The sequence below is a fragment of the Xiphophorus maculatus genome, chromosome 18 (assembly GCF_002775205.1).
Source record: "Xiphophorus maculatus strain JP 163 A chromosome 18, X_maculatus-5.0-male, whole genome shotgun sequence".
In the NCBI taxonomy this organism is placed as follows: Eukaryota; Metazoa; Chordata; class Actinopteri; order Cyprinodontiformes; family Poeciliidae; genus Xiphophorus; species Xiphophorus maculatus.
Window position 1 is genome coordinate 21,419,888 of NC_036460.1, and position 26,042 is coordinate 21,445,929.

The window sequence follows — 26,042 nt, forward strand, 5'->3', positions numbered from 1 at the left end:
TGGGGCTCGTAAAGCATGGAAGGCCGCCAGGCCTATAATACACTGGGGGAAGCTCTGCAATCACAGTAGTCCAAGCCACCTGCGAACTCCATCTTCTATCTCCAGAACAACATCTTGCTATCAAATGTCCAACAAATTGATCATCTAAGAACAGAATGTGTACAGCTAACCCATAATTAACGTTGTTCAGTAACCATTTCAGGGGACTTGTATGTTACAGACAGCAGCAATTAGAAACTGGTAAATATTTGTGCCAAGCCATTTTAAGTTAAAATGTAAATAAATATAGAGGTTTTCTCTTATAAAAAAAATAAGCGTTCTTAGCCTTATTAGAGTTGTAAGTTGCCTTTTTATCTTTTGACAGATACTTCAGACATTTCCTATCAGAAAACAAACGTGTAGCTTGAATGAAAATACTGCTTTTGAAAATTATGATAATATTAACTATAATTAACTATTTTCTGGATGCTTTTCTTTCTTCACTACCACTTCCCACCACTCTCCATGAGCTCTAACACCTCAGCCAATAAAGAACAACTCACTCAGACCAATACGTTGACCTATTCAACTGGGAAGCAAATTATACAAACACAGAGTATTAATTCATGCCACATTTTTTCCAACATTGTCTCCTGGCCGCAGCAGCAGCAGCGGTGCCCACAGAGGTCATGTGATTTCTCAAACCCTGTCTTCCCGCCGCCCTAGATATTCTCGGATGTAGGGTTCGCAGCTGGCACTTCCAGGCTCTCCCCCGGACCGGGTTTGCTAGCAGTCCTTTGTGATTTTTTTTGCCATTCAATATACTGTAGAGTTCTACATTAAAACTATATATATATATATATATATATATATATATATATATATATTTACAACTCTTTGCAACATTTTGTGCATTTGACTACAGTCCTCTGCAAATTAGTAAAGGTAATATGGCTGGTAGTTAATTGCACAACATGTTTTGTCTATTCCTGTTGCTATATAGTGTCACCACATCACATTGTATGACAATAAGGCTTTCTTATTTTATATATTTAGATTGCGATGAAATCTAAACCAACAAATAGACAAGGAAAATCGTAGCTAACCATGTATTTCTTTGATTAAAAACTCAATTAATTAAACTACTCGGCTCACTGAAATCTTCAGATGCTACATTGCTATCACAATCAAAATGAGGGCCTCTTCCTGCACTGGCCCACTAAATGTGCAGAGAGTGAGTAAGGCATAAAGAAGGCAGAGTCAGAACATAGACGGGCAGAAGGGAGGGGCAGCGCTGGAGCGGGTTTGGGCTTGAATGCTCCATTGAGGTTCGGTGTTTTGATGGAAAACTGTGGCAGAGCTGGGCCAACTGTGGCAAAAGTGGCAGTAAGAAAGGCTGGTAGCAGAGCAGGCCACAGAGAGGGAAAAAAGAAGAAGACGACAGACAGTTCTACGGGCGTAGAACTTGAACACGTTTTGATTCCTGCAAGCTACTGGATCTTTCAAACTGAAACAAAGGAACAGCATGCAAAGTAACAGACTTGTGTAAACTGGGAGGAAACCTGTGAAGCTGTACACTGTTCAATTTTATGTCAATCTAGAGAATTATAAACAACTAATTTATTATAAAAAATGTCAAAACAATAATGAGGACAAGTGATAAAGAAAACTCAACCAAAGTTACCAGACACTGTTCAGCAAACTAAACATGGTTTGGGGCTCTGCATGGTTCAGCTGAACTGCTGAAATCAGTTCTCATTGTCGCAGTTCTGTGACAAAAATCGCATCATTTTCAGCTTTATGTCCTCCGTCCTTTCTTGCCACAACTTCCTTGGTGAAATTTTTGCCCCCCTCTCCTTGTGAAACTATTGTTTGATTGGTCTGAATTTCATGGGATTCAAAACAGCACCAGCTACTCAACTTCTAGAAGCCAGAAAGCAGATTAGATAGCTTTGAGGAGCCGAGGACTTGAGGAAGTAAATACTCAAACCTTAAAATCCCACTGTTCGGTTCTGGTCCGATGCAGAAGGCAAATGTCTCACTCAGACTGCCAGACTTGTACTATCATGAAATTTAAGAAAAACTTATAAACAAAGTCACGGAACTCCACCCATCTGGAAAGGGTTACCAAGCTATTTTTAAGGTTTGAGACTCCATCAAACCACAGTTAGAGCCACTGTCCACAAATGGAGAAAATGTGGAACAGTGTGTATCCCATAACATCAGGTGTGAAACTAACAGAGAATTTAATAAAAGGAACTCCAATGAAACATCCAAACATGGCGGTGGCAGGAGGCACGCAAGACAGAGCTGAATAGCACGTTAGAAGGGGGCTTTGCTGCATCGGCACCTGATGAATGAACAATTCAGCAAAGAAGAGTGGGTCAAAATTCCTCCACGGGCAATCGAAAAGACTCACTACCAATTATAGCAAACACATAGTCGTGCCCACAGTGCGCAACTAGTTTTATTTAGGGAACCATTGCTTTCTCACATTAGTCTGGGTAGCATTTTTCCCAAAATAACTGGCTTTTATATTTTATATTTACTCAAGTTGTCATTGTCTGATGACAAAATGTTTCATTTGAAACATTTCATGTTTGACAAAAAGTAGAAGAACCCTAAAAGAAAAACTCAGGTACTTCTTCACAGCACAGTATTAAGTCAGAAATATTCAGCTTTGACAGAAGCACCCAGGGCTGCAGAGCTTAGACTAAGGTGCGTCTAATCCAACATCACATCTTAAAGCACATCCTGAGATGATAGATTAGACTGGAAAAGTTAGCAAACTGCATTTGGAATCTGTGTGGCTGGTGTGCTGTCCTCAGGTTGTTATTTGTGCTGAGCAATGCCTGCTGGCCTGCCAAGTAAATACCTCATGGAACTGACAATCATTGCTTTTTAACCAGCCAACCATTGACGGCACCTCCTAAAGCTTGCCTGTCCTATGCATGTAATGATACAGTCTGATTTATGCTGGTGGCCAGCCAATGAGAAGATACATGAACACAAAAACAATTATCTAATCTTTATAGCTGAGCAGACACACCAACAGGCAGTCTGCATGATGTCACTATTTTCCACTCTCTGCAAATTTTCTACACTCATCTATCCTGCTACTTTTTTAAAACAACTTCCGCATTACACAAATATAAAACAAAGTATTTTCTGTACATTTTCACAGTCTTGTCATGATGCACTCTTCAGTGCAACATAGTTTTAAGGAACAAAGGGATTAAATAAGCGAATGAGACAGAAAAAGCGAGGGAGGTGTGGCGTGTGTTAAAGAAACAAGACCAATAGCTTTTTAGCTCAAGCTACAGCCTCAGGGGGGAATCTGCGCCCTTTCTGCCCCAATAAACCTCATCGGGATTCCTGACATGAGGGCCGGGGGATAGACATTTCTTCACGCTATGCTGTCTGCTGTCCTTGAGCACTGGGAAAGGAAAAAAGGTGTTAACCTGTCCAAACCCCTGATTATTCGTGAGCCCTGCTGCCAGACCTGAAACCAATGCTAATCAATGAGTGACTTCCCTGAGCTAGTCAGGCTTTTTGAAATCCAAACTGTACCAGGTTTTCTCTGCTGCTATTGATTTCTGGTTTCTTTTGGAAAGATTTTAAACGTTTGTAGAGGTGTCTGCCCGACAAACACACACCCCCACACACACGCCCACCTGGAAACACAAATACATGCCCCTTTCACACTGACATTCCTTGCATAGGTGTATGTGTAATGCTTTAGTTACCTTTTCATAAATTTTTTTATGGAAGTCAGACATGTATTTATCACTTAACATGGAACAGTTCTGAATTACTACAAACACGTTAACAATCAGGCACAAATCGCAGCAGCGGGCTAGCTTAGATTTTGTTAGATGGAGGTATAATCAGAGCACTTGGAACAAGATCAAGATATTTCTTGTCAAAGAGAATTCTATCTTGCAACGTTGTCCAGTAGTTGTACGTGTATTCATATAGTGAGGTACATTAAAGCCATTTCATAAGCCCCAAGGGTGAAGCTGAATGCTCTAAGTTAACACCCTCTACGCTGAAGAAGGAAAGGAAGTAATTCATTATGTGTCCCATAATGAATTGACACGGTTCAACAATAAATCACGCATTTACGAAAGCATTAAAAAGGCCTCCATCACTTTCAAATTATTTATGTGGCAGCATTTTGGATACCTGATGGGAGAAAATGGTGATGTAATAATCTCCAAAACACTGGATAAATATTCCCCACCAACAACGCTAAAGTTGCGATCCGCCTCGTTGGTAATAACCGTAAGACCACAGTTTTCATGCCAAGGGTATGGAATGGTGAAGGGGTTAAATAAGCAGCCTCCGAGAAGACAGCAGCAGCATTTGGCAAACAAAAAAAGTGCACCCAGTTCATTTGTGAACAATTTAGATTCTATGACACAGTAGTGGATTAAAAACAGATGATGTGCAAGATTTGCTACTTGGTTGTGTCTGCACCACTCAGCAATGCAACACATCTGTGCAAATAGATTGGCAATGTCACTGATTCTCAAACCTTATAAAGGGTCTGAGTGGCTCAAATGCATGAGGTCATGAAAAGAGGTGAGGAAACCATGATGGAAGACAGAAGAGAGGAAATAATGGGTTAATCACAATAATCATCTCAATATTAAACATTGTGCCAGATGCATGTCTTCCTAATAACATTCACTTCTTCATCACACTCATAATCAAAGTCACTTCCTCTCTTTGGATCACTTATTTTGTTTGGTTTGCTGGATAGCCTTTTGCATTCCCTTTGTTAGTGAATTGCTCCAGGGTTTTTTTGTGGATCATAGTTCACTTGTTTGGTTCAAACAACAGTTCAGAGCTGCCTATTTGGCAAAGTTTACACTTTAAACACATCCAGGTTTTATTTATTTGTTCTTTCAATGTAATTAATTTCAGTAAGAGCCTTTTTGTCCCTCAGTAATAAAACATATTTGTATCAACAGGAAACTTGACAGGCAAATGGAAGAAATTACTATAAAATAAAATAATAATTGTACAACTAGATCAAATGGTACACACTCCCATAAATGACATTAACACTCGTACTAAGTGTGACATTGTCTATAGTTTTCCCAAACAGGATGATTTAAATTATTATTTTTATATTAATGAGGGCTGAATTGTCTGCTATTTATTGGCTAAGGCCTAATTAAGATTAAAATATTGCAATATTGTTTTTTTTACACTAAGAACAGAATGTGTATAAAAAAAAACCCATAGGAAACAGAATTTTAAGCGTCGGGTCTTTTGCTCAGTATCTATATGTAGATGTTATTTGTCTATAACATCTACATATATAGTTTGAAATTTTACTAGTTAAAGGTGCCAATTTAGGACATGAACCACAATGTTCCTAGTGTGCGCGTTAGCTCCACTCTTAATACTACTACGTAATATGAAGAAAAAATTGCACCCTCCGTCAGTTCTCGTACCAAAATACAATAAATTGGACAATTCCTTCTAGGCGATTAACTTTTTGGACTGGTCAGTTAGTGTATAATTATACGTTTTTAATCTTGTTGTATTTCTGTTTTATTTAAAATAAAAATTACTACAAAAAAAAAAAATCACAGCATGCATCGGAGGCTCTGATTTCTAAAGATTGACACTGGCCTTTAAAAAAAAATCCATCTTGGCCAACCTCTAAAATTAGTAGGTGTTATGATGCTTGAGTGTAATGGCAAACTAGTGACACCTCTTTTGTCATTTTAGACAGAAAATAGCACTCTTTAAATTAATCCAACATGGACAGGTTGAAGAAGGACATTCAGTGACCAAGAACAACACCTACTCTGGAAACTCTACAGGAAAATCTATAATTATTTTCATTAGCTCTTAACTATTCATGCTTTACTCCACATAGACTTCCTAAAGGTAATATCACATTAGGAACTGCACTTGAGTTATACATGGATTGTCTTCCATGGCACCCCGGAATCAGCTGACACACTGCAATACTAATAACACTGCTGAGGCAGGTAGTTTCTCACTTTCTAAAGCACCACCTTTCATACAACGTCCTCAATCTCATAACATGAGTCTCAAACATGACACAGATATTATACCTGACTGTGCTTTTTAAAATCCACCGTCCATTTCCAGTTGTTTCACACGACAGCAACAAATAAAACTTTTAAACACATTTACAGGAAAAGAAATCATCAAATAGAGATAGGCTTATAATGCCGCTCTACAATCAGCAGGACACAGGGGCTGAGAGCTAGTGTTGTTACCTATAAGGCACTAGCCAGGTCTAAGGTCATGAACAGTTAAATGGACATGTGAGGACATAACACTTGGACAAGACAAGTCTCTCCTTGTTCCTCTTTAGTTTATTGTTGTGATCCAGTCTTTTATGGAGTGAAAGTAATGTCCAGCCCTGAAGCTCTTGTGGCTAACAAGACAGGATTGTAAGAGGTGTCCAGAGGCATCAGCATCACAAAGCTGGGTGATAGACCCCAAACTCCCCAGGCACTCAGTGCCCTTGCTAATGCCCATTCTTCAACATCCCCACCCCTCAGGCAAGGCTTGATTCTTAATTCTCTGCCATTCTAATCCTTTTCCAAGCTTTATAAGTGTTTTTCTTTTTTTTTTTTCAGGCGTTCAATTTACTGACAGCTACATTTTCAACAATAATATTCTCATTTTTAAAAATTAGATACGAACACTTTGGCTCAAAATGTTTAGACTTATAAGTCAATTTGCACTTGTTCATAAATATACATAATATTTGTAATAACAAGTGGGAAGAGTATAAAAATATGAATGCATGAAAGCAGCTTCTGAACGTTTTCAGCCAAATCGAACTTAATTTTAGAACAGCAAAATATGACAAATGAAGAGAGGTACAGACAATGTACTTATAAGTTGTTTTCAAACACAATATGATACTCTGCTATTATTAAAATGATAATAGCAAAAAGCTTTTGATTGCTTTTGATTTTAGAAACACATAAGCCAATTTGTGTGCCTCAGACTTCTATTTAATTCAGGGGATTGTTGTAACCTCCAACATATGCACATTTTAAGCTACACTTTAAACATGCTACATGTTGCTACAACTAGGAAAAAAAGATCAACACGATCTTTTTTAATGCAAAACATTTTCTATCATGACGTTTGGACAGTCAGTCTGCTCTGACACATATAGTAAACAACCTCAGATTAGGTCACTCCACTAATACTCCCCAATAAAAAAGTCTTATGTGGATAATGTTTTTAATGAACTAGAAAATTTCTGAAAAAATTTAAACAGGGCATGCCAAAGTGTGCCCGTCGATTGGAACCCAGAGTTCTGATGCTAAAAATTACCATCAATGCTAAAGTAAACTACAATGTACTCAGTAGCATGTGAAGAGTCACAAACATGTTGAGTAGCATGGATTTACTCCATTCAGTATGTTAAAATTAGTGTATTAGTTAAAATGAGCCAAAATGCTAATGTTAGCCTAAATGCTGCCAGTGGCCTGTGGGGTATCACAAACACATCGTCTTACATTGACTTCCTCCATTCAGTGTGCTAAACTTGGTGAATAAATGAAATAATAGCTAAAACCCTTATTTTAGGGAAAAGGCTACTGTTAGACTGCTAGTGGGGGGCAGTGCACTGCTGTCTGTGCTAATGTTAATGTTAATTCACTGCCTTCTGATGCCTTCAGATGTTTTCTTTGTGGCACTTTGTTTCAAGAAAACACGCTAGTCTCTTAGCAACAGATAAACAACAAATACTGTTATTGTCCAAAAAACATAAGATTTCTCCTGCTCTTTTGAAATACTACTTATCTTATACTACTTACTACTTAACAAGAATTGTGCATTTGGTGAATTTGGCAGAAAAGTGAAAATGTTTTGGGGGTTTTTGTCATTGGTGGTAAATATATTATAAAACATACATTCAAAACAATAGTAAAAATCTGATTTATTCTTCATGCCAGTTCTTTACCATAAAAAATGCTCATCTCTTAACACCAAATTAGTAAGTAATATTATTGTTTATAAAAAAACATAAGCTCTTTTGAAATACTGCTTAGGCACAAGGAATTTACAGTTGGTACATTTTTGCAGAGCAAAAATCTGGTGTTTACTTCGTGGCACTTGGTTACCAGAAGACGAGTTCGTCTCATAGCAACAGATTAACTCTCTATGGCATGGCGTTGCCCTCAGGCAACAAACCACATAGCTGTACCTCACATTGCTCCTTTATTTTATTTTTTGGGGGGCATGATTTTTGACATATTTTTGTCCAAAAAATAGTTCTTTTATGAATATAGTTTTTGTTTGATTTGTATTTCATTTCTCATAATCAGTGTAGACAATCTTGGTGTTCTAGACCAATGTTACCCTGAGGCAACAAACCCAAATCTGGTTCCAGGAGGTGTCAGAGTCCGATTTTATGATTGACATGTAATTAGGGACCACCAAGCTCCCAAAGAATGCAGGAAAATATTTCTTCCCCACAAAAATAAAAAGTCATGCCATAGAGGGTTAACAACAAATATTGTTATTGTTCAAGATTTCTTCTGCTCTTTTGAATACTATTTATCTAACACTAGTTACTACTTAACAAGAATTGTGCAGTTGGTGAATTTGGCAGAAAAGTGAAAATGTTGGTTTTTTTTGTTATATTACAAAAATTTAAATTTGATTTATACTTCGTGGCAGTTCGTTAGCAGAAAAAACACACATCTCTTACCACCAAATTAAAAAGTAATATTGTTTTTTTAAAACATAAGCCCTAATGAAATTCTGCTTATCGGCTTAGACACAAGAAATTTACAATTAGTAAATTTTGAAAAAGTAAAAATCAAATGTTTACTTCGTGGCACTTGGTTGCCAGAAGAGGAGCTCGTCTCTTAGCAACAGATTAACAACAAATATTGTTATTGTTCAAAAAACATTTTAGCCTTATTTTAACTTTGCTTTGCAAGTGGCCTGAGAGGAATATTGAGGCTTTCATTTTGAAATTTTCAGTAAGCTTCATTTTAAAAGGCCTCACTAATCCCTGGTATTAACGGTGAAAGGATCCGGCAGTTATTTTGATGTGTAGAATGGGTGCCTGCCATGCATTGCATGGAGGCATTGAAATGCCATAGTAATGCTGTCCTATGCATTGCTATGGCACGTCCCAATAATACGTTAAGAAAGACGATAAATAGTTTCAATTAAATTATTTTTTGTGTGTTATATATTTACATGTATGACAATCTTTTGACCTTCATGTTGCGAGTTTGATATCTGTGAATCACTTTGTATTGCAGCTCTGCTTCCTTAATAGGTATTTATTTTGGTGTGACACCCTAAGGTCATCAGAAGGCCCCATTTAGCCCTCTATACAGGGAAGTGTTTTATGTATTTTCCAGGCACAATTGTGCCATTTCATTGCACAACCAAGTGACTTTACCTTCAGTTGTTGTAAAAGTGGTTTCTATTTATAAAACAAATTGACTTCATAGCTTAACGCCTTGAAATTGGGCCTATGTCTCTTTAAGAAGCTCCTGCTCTTTCCGGCTCTTTGCAATCAACAAACACGTCATTACACCCAATGTTTGTCCATTTTGCTGTTTTCAACGGTTCTTAGTAGCGTTAAACTGAGAAGTAGTTGATAAGCTTAGGAGATGTGCAGTTCCACCAGGTGTTTCCTATTTTCTGCTGGCACTAGTCTGAAGGAGCTGAGGCTCATATATTGGATTTAAAATCCACATTAAAAGAAGGGATGCACAGCCAGCTGATAAATGGGCCCTGATTTCCTTAATTTTGGGAGATCGATCATCTGCCAGTACCTGGATGTGAAGCGATCTTATCCACCCATCTTATCAACCTCATCAAAGGTCAGAAAATCAACCACTGCCAATTTTTGCTCTGCCATGAGAGAAGTTTGACACACAGACCAGCCCAGCAGGTCATGTCTGCACATTTGCAGTTAATAATAGTCACCCCACTGTTGCCAACTTAGCGACTTTCTTGCTATATTTAGCAATATCTCAGAGAGAAAAAAATCAGTATGGGCTAAAATCGGAATCAACAGGTCAGGCTTTTAAAAATCAATGATCAGTGATGGGCCAGAAAACTGCAATCAGTCCCTTTTAAACCCATAATTAAAATATAAGTCTAGAGAGTAAGTATTTTAGCATTTAAATGGACAGTGATTTAAAACCTGAAGAAGAAGGAGTATTCTTGCAAGAGAATCCTCTAGACTTCTCAAATACAGTAAAGTCTTTAAATACAAAGACATCTAAATGTGATTTAGGGATGCGCCTAAAAGTTGAAGGAGAGCAACTTTCAGGGAATGGACTTGGGCACTTCTCTCTGACCTTAAAAATTATTCTAGTCTGAACCAATATCTCATGGCGAATAGAAAAGTACTGACTCGCCAGTGATGTTACCGACATTCACCGATAACTATTATTGTTTATACAAAGAGGTATTTTTGTTCTGTAGAATAGCACATCCTACTCTCACATTGAACTAACTGGGCATTTACATACAACAACCTATGTAGACTTTGTGCAATAACATTAACTCAAGACAATTCTCTTGTTTATAAGAAAGAAAACTGTCTGCTTGTGTTCTACAATGGAAACTTGCAGAGCGCAGCAAGCTGTTATTAACGTAGCGCTTTTTAGATGCTACATTTTGCCTACAAAGAGGCAGTTCAGCAGTAGACTGCAGGTTTGTTAGATGAGCACATGGCCCTGCTCAATGACCAACTTATATTAGCTTCTTAGATTCACTATTACTCTTTAAAGAGTGGAAAGGCAAAAGGAAAATAGTCCCTAAATTAAGCATGTTCATTTAAAAACTAAAGAATTTAGTAGTGCTTTACGTTACATTTCCTTGCACTTTCCACAACTGTTTTCATATTTTAAAAGTAATAATTTAAAAAATATATATTATTTTAACCTTATGTTGTAGGTGACACTGTTTACCTGATTACTTGTGCAGATGAATTTAACTTTTGTCCCTATCTTTAGCAGAAAGAAACTGACAACATTGTCATAAGTACATCAAATATGCCACTGAATTTAAATAGAGGGATGATCACCACACTCATTTGTTAATTCACTTTCCAAATGTTTGTCTACGTATCAATATCATTATTATGAATATAATAATCATTGTATTGTATATTTTAATATGAGAAGTACCGGTAGTAATAATTGTTGCATTTCTGTTTTAAGTAACAACATTTAGATCATGTTATACATTTTAATTGCTGTGGTGTTATAAGTTGTAATACTGTAAGCTCTCATAACCGCTTGTCAAAGCAACACCATCACGCTTGTGTCATTCACCATTTAAATATAGCAATTTTACGACGCCTTTAAAGATCTGTGTAATTTATTAGCTAAAAGCATGTTGAATCTCATACTCTACCGAAGGAATATTGCAACTGAATTCAAAGATGTTTTAATTGAAATCAAATTCCCTTTTCTTTGCAAGAAACATGCAGTTGGTACCTTACGTTGAGCCTTTTGCTGCTCTTGTCTGTAATTTATCTCTACATACTCGTTTTTAATGCATAGCGCAAAGCAGCTGACACAGCTCCTTCAGTATCAGCACTAAGTTGATGGAATGAAAGGATGCTGCATTATCATGGAAGGTTGCCAAAATGGAGGAGATGCATACCAGCAAGCCAAGCTGTCAGAAGCACTCACAAAAACATTTATCACGAGGAAACAAACTACACTGCAGCATGGCAAACATAAACTTCAGCTCTGTTATTGTCAAAAAGAGCTGTCACTTTGTGGCCCTCATTACTTAACAAACAGTAACTGTTTACAGAAATATACATCCTCCACATCTATTCTGAAAGGATTTTTACTTTTGATGGAAACTTCTAAACGGTGCAATCATACTGACATTTGGACAGACATTTTTCAGACTTCTATGACAAACAGCTGCAGGAATATGCACTGGACGGACGATCTGCTTGCACTGAAAACCATTGTTTACAACCAGTGATGTCAACAGCACTGGTTTCCGGGAGGACCTCGGTAGGGAGGTGGTGGGAAAACGTGGAGATCAGCAGAACTCTGTGACAAAGACCTAGCAGGCACACTAAACTGAGCCCACCGGCAGAGTGCCTGATACATGTGAGAAGCAAATTGCAGTCAAAGCCAACGCTGCTGCAAACACAGGCTGCGAAGTGTTGCACGTGAAGTGAGAGGAAGCGAAGGAAATTCAGCACTATCAAGTACTTTTCACATACACCCTGATGAGCAGCTGCATCCTACACGAAAGCAACCAAATTGGTTTTGCAACCGAGGCACACACGTAGCTGCACAGAAAGGCCTACTGTAAAATCTGCTCTTTAACTTTAATAATACATTAAGCTATATTATTTTCTTTATGTAGGGTAAAAAAATTATTATTGGAGCTGAAAAGTCATGGTGATGTTCGTATGTTGGGACATACGAACATCACCAATTTCAACATTAATGCACCATTTTAAATCAACACAGGCATGGTCCAGTTAACAGTATCAATGTGTATAAAGATTGAAATATGTTATACAATTTTTACAATTCCAAAACCAGTGAAATTTAGCATCATGTCATTGAAACCAGTCTGGGTAAAGCCGTCTTTTCCAACTGGTGGATCCTGACCCAGAAGTGTCAGAGGGTCCCAGGCCTTTGTCTGGGCAAAAAGTGTCATTAAAAACAACAGTGGGGTCTGCATACTGTACACTGCATTAGGTGGTGATAATGTCCTTTAACACGAGCAGACATCATTTTACACTATAGAAGGAGACACGGTTGTTTTAAATAATTTGTCAAGCATGGTGGAACATAGGTATGGCGCTGACTATATCAGAAACTATTTTACTGAGACAGAAAAGGATTGAAATCGTCCTGTTGCCAAGCAGCCGAGAGAGTCAGCTGTTAGAGCTGTTATCATCATTCATCATCACCATTCATACAGATAAATCAAAAAATGTTGCTAAATTCCCCAACTCTGGCACAATAAATACTTCTATTCTATTTTAAAAACAAGATAAAATAAGTAGACAAAATTAATGCAAGAGTAGGATTAAAATCCCAGGGCAATGATATACTTGTTTTACCCTATAAACAGCCGAAGAGCAAAGAATGATCCATTTGTAAAAGCGCTAAAAAGAAAAATACTAATTTAAAAGTGTTTATTCTTTCTTTTTTTTTTTGCTTAAGTCTATGTATTAAATTCAAAATACTAAGAAAATCTCCTTGATGACACTTGTATAGTTAATCAATCATTTTCTGCTAAGTGTTATTGTCTGTTTAAAATAAAGCCAATAAGTCTACGTTCTACATTTTCCAGTAAATATCAGGAAACCATGAAACTTGGTTGTATTTTTAAAATCAAGGTTATCATACTGTAAGAATCACATACCAACCCATGCTTAGCCAGTCACATAAATACCATCAGACAAACCACACACACACACCCACACACATAAAAATAAAATACCACTACAATTGCAGTTGGTGCCAGCCACTGTTGCCATCATTTCAGTGGGGGAAGGGGGTCAAGTAAAATGGATTGGGCTTTAGCCTCCAGCTCAAAGCCATGAGGATATTTCACATCCCAACCTGTGCAATAAGCTCCCCTCTGTTCCAAGTCTACAAACACATTCCAGGAAGCTTGGCCTGCTGCTCTGCTTGCAGGTATGTGGGATTCTAGGAGGGAGGAAGGCTTGATGTAATGCACCAGCTTCACTTCTGCTCCACTGTCATACGTTTGTCAGATTGGGAACAGTCACCTCCTTATTCCCTATAGGTACAAAACCCACAGAGGAAGTCATTCCTGTAAAGGCAGCGTGCAGGGATGTACATTGACTGTATCTCCATGCACTGCCATCAAACACGCGCATGGCTCTCTTTTATTCAGCTCCCAAAAAACATGTTATTTAGCCCTTCTGGTTTAACCTTTGATTTTTGGACAGACAGCTGCCAAGATAAAGCGATTACCTCATGCAGCCATGGTTTTATTTAAATCCAGAGATTGCTTTAATAGGTGTAGAAGAGGGTTAGCTTTAAAGGCTTAGGGGTAATAGTGATGTTGAAAGGTGTACATGGATTAGAGAGGACTGTTTCCTAGCACAAACACACTGAAGGCCTCCTCATTGGCAGCATGTACATTACCCAGGGTTGGCAGAGTTTCCATTAAGGTTTGATGTCCTTCTTCAGTAATATAATTCCATAATTGTAACCGATCATATCAACACAGAGTAATCTGTATTAAAAAGTTTACTAAAAACGATGTTACTGCGCACAAATAATTAGACAGTCAGGTTAAAATACCAGAACATTGGTTCTCAGAGTTTTATAATAAGCACTACCTCAATAAATATCGAGTTTTCCCAGCACAACCGTAGAGAAGGGCTTTATTACTCAGTTGAGGTAAAACACCAATCAATCAGCCAGAGATCAGAATCTGAACATTTTCACTTGAACAATTGATTGGTCATCAACTGTTTAACTAAGGACTCCTGCCATTTTTCCATCTTAAACTGCATCAGCCAACACAGAGGCACTTGTTTTAATTTATTAAGAATCGGTTAAGCTTAGGGGCAGATGCTGCGATGCCAATGATGTCAAGATAATTCTAAGAACTTCCCACTTTCTGCTGGATTAAAAACTCCCACATAGATGCAGCACATTTTTTATATTTTGTGCATGTTATAGATTTTGGAAATTAAAAAGAAAACAAAAATGAATCTGTCAAAATCTGGATAAGCAGCCCAGACCTGAAAAAAAAAAAATCTGAAGTCAGTATTGGCCTGAGCAGTGCATTTCTTTTGAAACATTGTCATCTCGTTGTGCTGCACCACTGCGTGATTGACTGAAGTATTCAGTTTCATTATGAATTTCCTTTTTACTCTAAACTTAAAATTTCAATGTTCCAACTTGGAGAAATTAACATAAAGGTTAGAATTTGAATAGGAGAATTTTCACCAACCTTGTCCAATAAATCCAATTTGGCTTCCTGGCATAAAATATTCTGTAGCAATTAAAGTAAAAACACTTCTGATGATTTTTTAAAATCATATTATGGCTTTCATACATAGAATAAATGTTCCTTTGCCGTGTATGATCTATTTGAGGTAATTGAGCTACCTGTCATGCTTACAAAAATGCATCATAGTGCATGCTGCTGGTTGATGTGTTTGAAGACCATAAATGATGGGAGTTCTTAGTTCTGATGAGCTAAATGAAACCAATCAAAGAAATAATGGCAGAATCGTGTCTTTGGAGTGGTGATTGGTGCTTGTAATTTCTAATTTGGACTTTATGTGTTTGTATTTACATTAGAAGTAACTGATGCCCACTTTTTTTTTTTCAAGGTGCCACTGAAAGCTGCCAGAGTACCACCAGTAGCACATGTACCACAGTTTGTGAACCGTGACCTTAGAAGGCTTAATCAGTGTGTGTCTGTGTGTGTGTGTGTGTGTGTGTGTGCGTTCAGACAGTGGATGATTAGACATTACCTGTCAGTGGAACTGAACTGTGGGTCACTCATTGGGCTTCCGGTTCTAGATTTGCAGCAAATTATATCCCATTAGCATTTTCCAGAGCTTGGTGATCTGGCTTCCTGGAGCGTCTTTCTCCGGCATTCGTCTTTGAGTAGGCAAGGATTATAAGCTGTGCTTCGAATCAACTCCCTTTGGTAAAAAAAAACAGTTAAGTTGTTGCAAGGCACGTCCAAAAATTAAATACGAAAAAAAAAAAAAAAACCCGAATAAAAAAAAAATCTAATAAAACACTGACTGGTTGATCATGTTTACAGGTAATCCTTGTCGAAATGAAACAGCAGCAAGGACCTTACAGTGTAGAGCTTTTTGCCAGCAATAATAAATATAAAAACAGCTCTAGCTGGCACAAGTGGACGTGCATGCATGAACTCCTTGCGAGACTCTTTTTTTGCATTCACATCCCCAGCTTCCGCCGGTAGGAGACGTGTAAACAATCCAAATGCAGCACCGAACACCTTGGCCCAGCGATGCAGTCCGTCTGCCACCACCCCTTGATCGGCTACGAGTGGCCTCGATGCCTAAATGATCTTTAAAGATGCTGGAAATTCCTGCAGTCCCATCTGGTATTCCCTGTTCCCAGAAATGCCTGCCTGTGGCTGCGGGAACGACTCTCCCGTGATCATGAGAATCGCTCAGTAGCGAGTATCAACGAGCCGTGTTACAAGTTAGCAAAAACAACTGCGGCTATATGTTGAGATTAAAAAACAAAGCGGCTTAAGGTGATCATATTTATGTATATAAAAGAAGAAATACAGTGGGGTTTTTTTTTTTGGGAGAAATCCTTTCTCACGGTAAACTGGTGGGGTTAAATCTCGCCTGCTACCAGCAAACAAAACAGATGAGCCCTTTCAGCAAAAAAGAAAGAAAGAAAAAAAAAACTTTGCTTCGTGTGTGCTCTCGTTCCGAGTGCAAACTAAGCAAACTCCCGTTCACAACAACGAGCCGAGCCGCGACGAGAAAATTATACGTAACAACACCCTCTCGAGTCCAGACTAACTTGTGATGTGTCTCCGTGTTGAAAAGTCTCCGGGAGGCACAGAGAGAAAACCCAGCGGAGTCGGTTAGCACAGCGCTACGTTGCTTGACTCCATGTTTCCAGAATCCGGTCGTTTCTCGGCAGAATTCCCGTGGATGGAAAGCGGGTTAGCTCCGCGGCCAGCTAACGGGACGCGAACTATCCACCGCCCCTCTGTAAACAACGACCGGAAGCCTCGGAGAGGGGCCCCCAAAACTTTTGGCAAACGCAAAAGGCGCTGTTTTCCGATGGAAGACGCGGCTAGTGGAAGAGTATAACTTGAGGAAAGGTAGCGAGAAAAAAAAAATCCCACTTTCTGCCGCTAGCAACGCCCTAGCCCGCTACCAGTTGGAGTCCAGTAGCGCTTCCACTGACCACTTCCGCCGGGAGATGGGAAAATGCTTGGTTGCATCACAACGTTAGCAAACATTACTGTTAAACTGCTTACATTCGTGACAACAGGCCCCCCGCTGCTCCTTCCACACGAAACAACAACGTGATTTCAATTCTTATAGTGTGTGATGCATTCTGACAGGCCTTGCGCTATCAAGAAAAATCCAGGCTGAGCATGTGTAATGACACTATAATGCATCCCAAAATGGATTTTCTGACGCATTAAATATTGTCCAATAAAAGTATTTAAATTTAAATGGAATCGTTTGCATTTGAAAAAGGCATACGTTTCTGAATATAATATTCAGCGATAGCTAAATAGACAGACAGACAGACAGACAGACAGACAGACAGACAGACAGACAGACAGACAGATAGATAGATAGATAGATAGATAGATAGATAGATAGATAGATAGATAGATAGATAGATAGATTGATTGATTGATTGATTGATTGATTGATTGATTGATTGATTGATTGATTGATTGATTGATTGATCCGTCTAAATGTTTTTTTTTTTTAGAGAAAAAAAGTACTTTCCTTGTGTTTAAATCCTTAAAAATGAAAAGTCTTATAGAAAGTTGTGATAAGAGTTGCACTGGGAGAAAGTTACTTTGTTAGAGCAAGAACTCAATTTAGCATCCTGCAATTTAGCCACAGGGCTACCATTAAAGTCAAGTTCCCAAACAAGCTAAGCTTTTTTACCCTGAGGCAACTGTTGCCATTGTCAAGGAGCAGATTTGCATGCCACCTTCTTGAAATAGATTCATAAAGTTTATTAGCATACTCTATTAATAAATATTTTAGACATTAACCACAAGCCAGCTTCATTTTTTTATATTCATTTTAACATAGGAACAATCAAAAATGATACTAATAGTTAATTAAAGTTGAATTAAATAAATAAAGTACAATTTAAAAAATGATTCTCACTTAACTATTTAAGCTATTCATCACTTAAGCTATTCATCTATCTTTATGCAGTCGAATTGTGTCAAATTAACATAATTTCTATGGAGAAATATTGAAATCTACAAATGTAAAATTGAAGCGATTTGCAAAACAAATTTTATTTGTTCCATTCTAACAGGTTCTTTCATAATTCTACTTTATCAAGAAGTATTGTATTTTTAATAACTGTATCCAAGTGATCACTTTTAAAACATTAAAATTGTGTAGTAAATATAATGTACAGTGCTGTTTAAAAGATAACTTACTTTATCTTCAGTTTAATTATGCTTGAAAGTTATTCGAAAAGGGACATATTTTCTTTTATAATCCACAATCCTACAATTTACGCACGGATCAAAATTGTTTTGTTCCCCTCTGTTAACGACTGATAAAACTGAGACTCCTTAAAAATAAAAATATGCAACATCAACATCTATGTATAGGACATGTAAACAATTTTTGAGCTGTAACAAAATGTAGCATACAACAATGTTTTTATGTTTCTTTAAAAGAACAAATGACATACCAATGCATGGTGCATTGGATATTACAACAAACATTACATAGAAATAGTTGCTTTGCCCACAAAAGACTTAGAGCAAATAAGGATTAGATAGCTCTGACATTTTTCCTTTCCTCAACATAAAAGGGGGGCAACTTCCATCCCCACAGTAAGAATATGCAAAACCTAGTAACAGAACTAAGTGGTAAGATTAAGGGTAAGATTAAATTCATTTTAAGGTTTAGTGGAGCATCCACAGGAGAAAATAGTGTCAAAAACAACCGAATGTTAAATCATGTCTCTTTGTTTAAAAATGCTTGAGCATGCTACTAAGATATGTAGCGACCCTTTCAGCAGCTCGATTTGAGAGATTTTATTTAAAGTTTGACTAAATAAAAATGACTAAAAACAGCCTGACTAAATAAAAATGTCATCTCCTGACCTTGTGTCACTATGACCTCCTCGTCCCACCTAACCGATGACACTTAATTCAGGTGGTGGTTAAACCATTCATGGAGAAATGGAAAGGCCTTTGGTTAGCTGATGCATCATGGGCTGATCCTTTTGACTTCAAAACGATATGATCTAGTATGACTCTATTAGTCACGTAAACAGTAATCAAGCCTGAAGCAGATGTAATTTTTTGTGCTTGCTCAGAAAGAACAAAATCATTATCAAATTCAATTTATTCACAAGCTATATGGCATGCATCAGCCAAAACGATAAAATTGTGTTTTTTTCCTTTTATTTGAAATTATAGAATGTTTTTGCATTTTTCAATGCTGACTGAGGGTAATTAAGACATACTCAAAAATATATGGTAACTCTTAAAAGTAGACATTGAAGAGTTGCCATATATTGTGATTATTTTTGCAAATGTGTTACAGAAGAAAATGTTTAAAATTTTGAGGCGATCTGCAAGAACATTTCCTCCCAATTGATTTCTAAGTGTGCCTATGAAAAATCTGTTTTTAGAGCTAGAAAGTCATGGCCCTGGCCTGAAAATCCAGTGGGAATTGGAAAACTGTGTCCCCATGTGTGCTAACCAGAAAAACACAGAGGTTAGGCAAAGATTAAGGAGTGAAAAGAGATTCATTAAATCTATTATTTGTCAATTAAAACAGTGGCAAAAATGAACTAGTTATGTGTTTTAGAAGCTATTTGTCATGGCTATTTGCTAAATCATGAAACATCAGCTGGATTTATTAGGACACATTTTTGCGTCAGTGATTCTAACAGCTTTTGCATCCATTTTCACTAAGCTGGTGCACTGAATTTGCACTCAATTCAAATAATAATGATAACAATAAAAAAAGATTTTTCATCCCAAAAGGAAACTTTATTCATTTCTCTTTTACTCTTTTACTTAAGTCTTATTGATCAATCCCACCTAAAAGACACGTGTTATGCTTTAGTACTTTTTTTTTTAAATATATCTTGCATTTTAAAAACCACACGGACCTTTCTGAAAGTCTTAAAATCTTGCATAGATAAAACACCCACACACGCACAAAAATAAAACACCTAGATCCAGTACGAGGAGTAAAAAGGATATTGTCTCACTTATCATTCAAATGTAATTGGAACAACACCATCTTGTGGAGGGCTGTGGTAACTTCAGTTCATCTGAATATACGTGGTGCCGATTTAGCTACTGACAATTATTTATTCTCAGGTGACATTTTGATGTGGAAAACATACACAAAGATTTTTTTATTATTATTATTTCAATCGGGATTACAAAGACAATTAAATCCATCGTCAAGGTTTTCACTTTACAGTCTAGTGTTGGAGCATTTAGATCACAGCACTGGAAAAGAAAAAATATAACACATACAAGGGGTATGTGTGTTAGATAAGGCACAGAGAACTTATTTATGTACTTTCTTCTCTTTACAAACAAATGATCATATTCCTCGTGACAAAGATATTGTGTCAGCAAACATGAAAGCTGATGGCTTGGTACCTTCCTTGGCATGGATTGATGCTGTAAGCTCAAACCTGATCTCCAACATTTTGGCTGACTGAGCTCGTTTTTTCCAAAGATTCAGCAAACAGAGTATGGATGTTAAAAAAGTGCGTAAGTGCCTTAAAAAACAACAAAATTCAGACAAATAGTTAGTTTGCAATAAGGGTCATTTCTGCTGTCAACAAAGACTGAAGGGACTTTCTCGACAATCACACCAACACTCAGTGAAAGTCAGTTATTTGAATATAATGGTAATAGTACCAAATACTTTTTCTCTAAACTAGTTACACTGGGCTTTTTTTTTTTTACTGTATTACAATTAAATGAGGCTTTTATACAACAAATAAAGGTAAAATGTTAATAAGTAATTCAGGATCATTTTAGCTCACACAGAAAGGAAATGAAGTACAACGTCGCAGGATTTTGCGTAGATCTATCATATTAGCGCATTCACAATGCAAGTGGGAAAAAAAATGTCTCAAACTGTATTGTGTTTTCAAATAAGCACTGTGTTTCTCTTAGAGCAAACAAAACAAAACAACTGAAAGAAAGCTGTCTTAATGTTATTGTCTGACAAAAACTGCTCAACAGCCACCCCTAGGTCTGACCGTCTCGCTTTCTAAATTGTAAACTCCCTGTTTGGAACAGCACCACCACAAATGACTGGGCCACAGTTCACAGCAGCTGAAAGCAACATGTGTTTTTATAAAAGTGCTTTGGTTTTCAGTCCTCGTTATAAACATGTTGTTTGTACCTTTGAAATAACAATCATCAGGTGCATAAAAACTAAAATATATATTTTTTTAATGCACACATAGTAGACTTTTCAAAAAGATGGCATAGTGTATTCCATTTACGCGGAAAAAAAAAAAATTCTAAATCTGTCAATGCAGAAAGCTGATTTTCCTGCAGACTGAAAAAATCCACTGAGTGTCTGAAGCGAGAAGCTGATATAAAGTCAGGTAAACTGACTTCGTTCGGAGGCCGAAATGTCAGTCAGTGCTTCTTAGCTGCAACCTTCCGCCGTTGGTCTCTCTCCTGGTGCCATCTCTTGCCCCTCCGTATTACAAAGCCAACAATGTCCACCATGAAGGCCCAGGACAGAGCGTACATGGCCACTCCTCCACACTTGATGAGGAATAAGGGTTTCGGAGAGATCAGCTCACAGTACAGCATTGTACCTCCCACAAAGATTCGCATCACAACAAATAGCAGTACAAACATGACATCCACAGCGTCCCCGAGCGGAGTCTCGTAGCGTCCCGTCTGCTTGAGGAACCAGCGCGTCTGCAGGAGGGGGTTGGTGATTTCGCTGCCGAAGAGAACGGCGCACGATTCGATTCCGGACTCGCCCAGCCACAGGGTTATTATGATTCCCAGAATTGTCATGGTGTGGTGGGCCAGCATGACACGTCCCTCAGTGCGGAAGTACAAGCACCAGGCCATGTCAAAAATGAAGTAGCCCAGACTGATCACCAAGGCACTTATTTGTAAGGGGGTGTTCTTGGTGCCTGACATAACAAAACAGAATCAGACTTCAGCTTTTTAAATACAAAAATGCAATCACTTGGAAAAACCTATTTAAGTATATAAAAAAAGCAACAATGAGGTTTTACATTTCTGCAAAAATTCACCATATCTGTTTCCTACCTGGCTCACTGAATGGCCAGGGTCCATCCACATACCCTATGTAAGCTGTGATGCAAACCGCCACCATGCCGTGCACCAAAGTGACGAGGCGACAGTTCCATTCGTCGCTCCTATGTGCATTGAAGAAGCACAAGATGAAGTAGAAAGATGCCCAGCAGCAGAAGCAGAGGAGCGTGAAACCTACAAGCAGCAACATCGTCTCCCCTGAAGACAAAAACAAACAGAAAAGAGCTAGAAATAAACAAGAACTAAAGCAGCTAAATAAGTATTTAGCGTCCTTTGAATCACCTTATAGAATAGGAGAACAATGTAAGGAGGCAGATATCGCCCCCTGTAATATCACTTACAGTAGAGAGAGGCAGAAATGCCATCCGCAGGCTTGGACTGTGCAGCCTTTGTAAATGACCAACAATTAGCCTTTGCTTGAACTATAATAGTACTATAGTCGGCAGGCTGAGGGTCTGGTGGGGTGAGGGGGACGTCTCTTCTTCTGCTGTGACGTTTGTGCTAGGAGGTGAGACCATAGCAGACGGGCAGAACCACCCTCTGAAAGTAGGGATTCTGGATGTCTTTGGAGCTAATTTCCAAACAGGCAGCGAGGTTACCGGGTGATGGGCCTCAGACAGGATCCCATGAGGAACACAGACTTTCGCTGCTGCTGTCAAATGCCACGTGAGCTTTAAAAACGCCCTACGTCGGTGCAAACAAAACTATTTTTGTCTTGTTCAGGCTGCACGGCGGTTCCAAAGTACATGTGTTGATTTTTAAATATTATTTTGGTTTAATTTCTATTCTTATCCTAACAGGTTTTATAAATGTACTTGTCTCTACAAAATATTATTAAAATATGGATAATGGCTGTTACTTACAACACAGTGGGAATACTGTTGCAAAAATATTCCCACCCTTGAACTTTTTCACATTTTGTCCAAGTTAAAGCCACAAACTTCTATTTATTCCGTTAGGGTTTTATGTGATTGAACTACACAAAGTAAGGCTTAATTGTGAGACAGTTTAGTGTCACAAAGACAAAAGAACACAGCAGACCGGTCCGAGATAAAGTTGTGGAGAAGCATATGGTTCAGTTAGAAAACAATATCCAGTGCTTTGAATATCTCCTAGATAAAGCATCATTCAAAAATGGAGTGCAAGGATGCTGTAGTGGGACAAAGAGAAACAGTTCAGGTGACAGAATATATTGACAAGATAATTATTATTTAAGCACTCCACAAATTTGGTCTTTGTGGAAGATCGGTAAGAAAAAAACACCACCACCAAGCATGGTGGTAGCAGGATCATGGAGTGGGGAAGCTGGTCTCATAGGACGGTTGATAGAAAACCTGTTGGAAACAAATTGTGGGTGGAGTGGAGTTTTACCTTCCAGTTGAACAGTGACTTAAAACAAACAACCAGAGATATGATGGAATTGAATGTGTCTATTCATTTTTTATACATTACAATTGTTTGTGTTTTTCTGTTTCCTGCCCTTTGAGATCTAAAGGTATAAAGGGCATTATACATAAAATCTATTATTATTATTATGAATCCCGCTGAGAGTCTGCAATGTGATATGCTGTCCTCATAACATGACCATGTGTACCGTAGCTACAAAGCTACGAACAACTAATAAAACGTCTCCACTCACGCAAAGGTTTGCTTTTCTTACATGGAGAACTTTTATAAGTGGATTTTTGTAACTGAAATATAACAGAAAGAAAAATACATTGCTAGATAATACAAACATCTTAATGTTACACTCAAAGATTACGTACCCTACTCTACAATTAAGTAACCAAAGGAAAAACAACAGGCCTAAGTCTATTCCAAATGCCATTAATACTTACAAACACAAACGTTTTCCAAGGTGCAAAGCGTATGTACTGCATTCAGCAGTTATTTACTTTCTAATAACTGCCTAAATTCTTGTTGACAAGGTTACGGAAGAAAAACACGTCAAAGATAGTCCGCTGCTGGAGTTCTCACTCTGTCATGTTTCTGCAAATAGGGGAGAATGATGTAAAAGTTGAGTCACCCCTTGTTGCTAGGAAACAGTAAAAAATATTGATCATGAGACCAAACATAGATGAAATGAAAAAAACTGGAATTAACATAAACAGTCAACAGAAAAAACCCCTTTGGAAACAAGTCCAAAGCACAAACAATGAGGATGAAACAGTGCACACAAAACTGAAGAGGCAAAATCTAATGAAATAAACAATAAAGACATTACAAAAAGAGGAGAATAAATGAAAAATCATTAAACACCTAACGATAATGAGGATAATTTTTCAGATGCAAAATTTCAGAATTCTCCATCTATTTGTCAAATTTTTAAGTATAAATACAAAAGTTTCCAATTTATTACGCTGCCTTTTTTATTTAAAAAAAAACAGAGATTAGGTTTTAAGTAAAATATGGTGGGTGGATGGATGGACGTAGCATTGTACACCAAGGTGGATGGTGTTCAGACAATGAAACAAGAAATAACGTTTGAACAAACATTTATACTTTTCCACACTGCAAAGGAACTCCATGGGCTGTTTTGTTCTGATACATCCTAATACACATCTAAATGTTAGTAAATATGGAACATTACAGTTTAATGGTCTATTGACTTTTTAAATGCTTAATTTAAATGAAAAATTATGATATCTAATTACTTTTATTGTTCCTCAAAGATTACAGTTCATTCAGCTCATTTTGTGCTTTAAGAAATCCACTAAATCAATTTTATTTTAAACAACGGCAATGTACCCAATTAAGTCGATAACTACAGATTGTAAAACTATATACAGAAGATAAAACAACTGGCTGCACAGTGGTGCAGTTTGTGGCACTGTTGGCTTGCAGCAGGAAGGCAATGGGTTCAAATCATGGCCTGGTGTCTTTCTGCATAGTTTGCATGTTTTAGTTTTGCATTCCTCTCACGGTCCAAAAACAAGACTTTTCGATCTCTCAAAATTGTCCTTAGGTGTGAGTGTGTAATCCTGTGCGTCTCTGTGTTGCCCTGTGATGGACTGTCGACTAGTTCCCTAACCCTGCGACCACGCAAGGAAAGATTTAGATGATGATAGCATAAATCAACATTATTATGTTTTTCAGGATACAAGTAATAACTGGGAGCCCCTCCTGAATAGAAGACATTCTATATATTTTTAACTGCACCTAACGGTACGAACGCTTGACATTTTAAGGCGAAAGTGCCGTTTCCATGACAACCCAAAGGAAAACAGGACGTGGCGACAAGTTGAAGCAATATAAATATTTTTGTTTTCTCGTTTGAGTATTTTACAGATGAAACCGTCACGGAAATATGCTGGTAGGCAGCTAAAGGCACCGGAACTAAAGCTTATCCACCAGCCATCAGGATGCTCTGACAACCCCATCTGATACCCTGCTAATCGTACCAGGTAGCAAGCTAACTAGTTGTAGCAGGCTATGCTTATATAGAACATTAAATCATTTTCTTGGGCCTTCACAAGCGCTATAAAATAGCATTACCTTATTGGTAAACATCTGTCGGTGTCTGCGCCTAGATGCAGTTTGCCGTTTTCCTCTCTATGTATGTTTTCTAAGGGAAAGAGAAGTGTGACACACTAGCTGCTATTTGTTGTCCTTTATCCGGGCTGCTCCGGCAGCAACAGCCTCCATCAGCATCCTTTGGTTCTCAGAACGCTTATATTGAGTACTATAAATGTAAACATTTTATATTGCTCGAAGTAACACAAGGAAGGTGTTCTGAGTAAATTATATCGAACCACGCCGTAGGCGATAACAGGCTCATTAAATACATTAAATATAGCGTTTTCCATTTCTCTTCACGGCCTGATGAGAGAATGTTTAATATATATATATATATACATATATATATTTTCAGTACAATGGCGACACCTAATAGCCAACACGTGGCGTTACAACTCAACCAGGAAGTGAACAACATTTAATTTTAAAGGGATTTTATGTGAAAGATTAAATCAAACGTAATTGTGAAATAGAAGGGAAATTCTAGATTGTTAATATCTGTTTTTATTTACAAA

At 37.7% G+C, this 26,042-nt stretch overlaps 2 protein-coding genes across 8 annotated transcripts in view; both read right to left on the bottom strand.

The window, feature by feature from the left end:
• The window catches only part of arhgef12 (Rho guanine nucleotide exchange factor 12), a 57,631-nt gene extending 40,560 nt beyond the window's left edge, over window positions 1-17,071 (bottom strand). For 2 of the 6 annotated variants that reach the window (XM_023351379.1, XM_014469512.2), the window contains exon 1: window positions 15,479-16,897. In XM_023351379.1, coding sequence (XP_023207147.1) covers window positions 15,479-15,510 — 32 coding nt within the window. In that variant the 5' untranslated portion in view covers window positions 15,511-16,897. Of the gene's footprint in view, window positions 1-15,478; window positions 16,898-16,986 lie in introns of those variants that run through there. The other 4 variants (XM_023351378.1, XM_023351377.1, XM_023351376.1 and 1 more) reach the window with 4 other exon arrangements.
• Window positions 17,072-20,633: 3,562 nt separating this feature from the next.
• Window positions 20,634-25,940, bottom strand: tmem136 (transmembrane protein 136). 2 transcript variants are annotated; one of them, XM_005801080.3, is made up of 3 exons: window positions 25,507-25,940; window positions 22,006-22,209; window positions 20,634-21,866 (listed from the first exon to the last, which is right to left on the bottom strand). In XM_005801080.3, exons 2-3 carry the CDS (start codon window positions 22,199-22,201, stop codon window positions 21,352-21,354), a joined length of 711 nt encoding a protein of 236 aa, XP_005801137.1. In that variant the 5' UTR covers window positions 22,202-22,209; window positions 25,507-25,940; the 3' UTR covers window positions 20,634-21,351. The 2 variants fall into 2 exon arrangements, with proteins under 2 accessions (XP_005801137.1, XP_023207214.1); XM_023351446.1 differs by lacking the exon at window positions 25,507-25,940 and adding an exon at window positions 22,353-24,221.
• Window positions 25,941-26,042: the final 102 nt, after the last annotated feature.

What these genes read in the sequence shown, in the direction of transcription:
- tmem136 (XM_005801080.3), bottom strand. Translation starts at nt 22,201, where the DNA reads ATGTTGCTGCTTGTAGGTTTCACGCTCCTCTGCTTCTGCTGCTGGGCA. An exon ending in CTGGCCATTCAGTGAGCCAG is followed by an intron (nt 21,867 to 22,005) that starts GTAGGAAACAGA and finishes TTGTTATGTCAG; the next exon opens with GCACCAAGAACACCCCCTTA.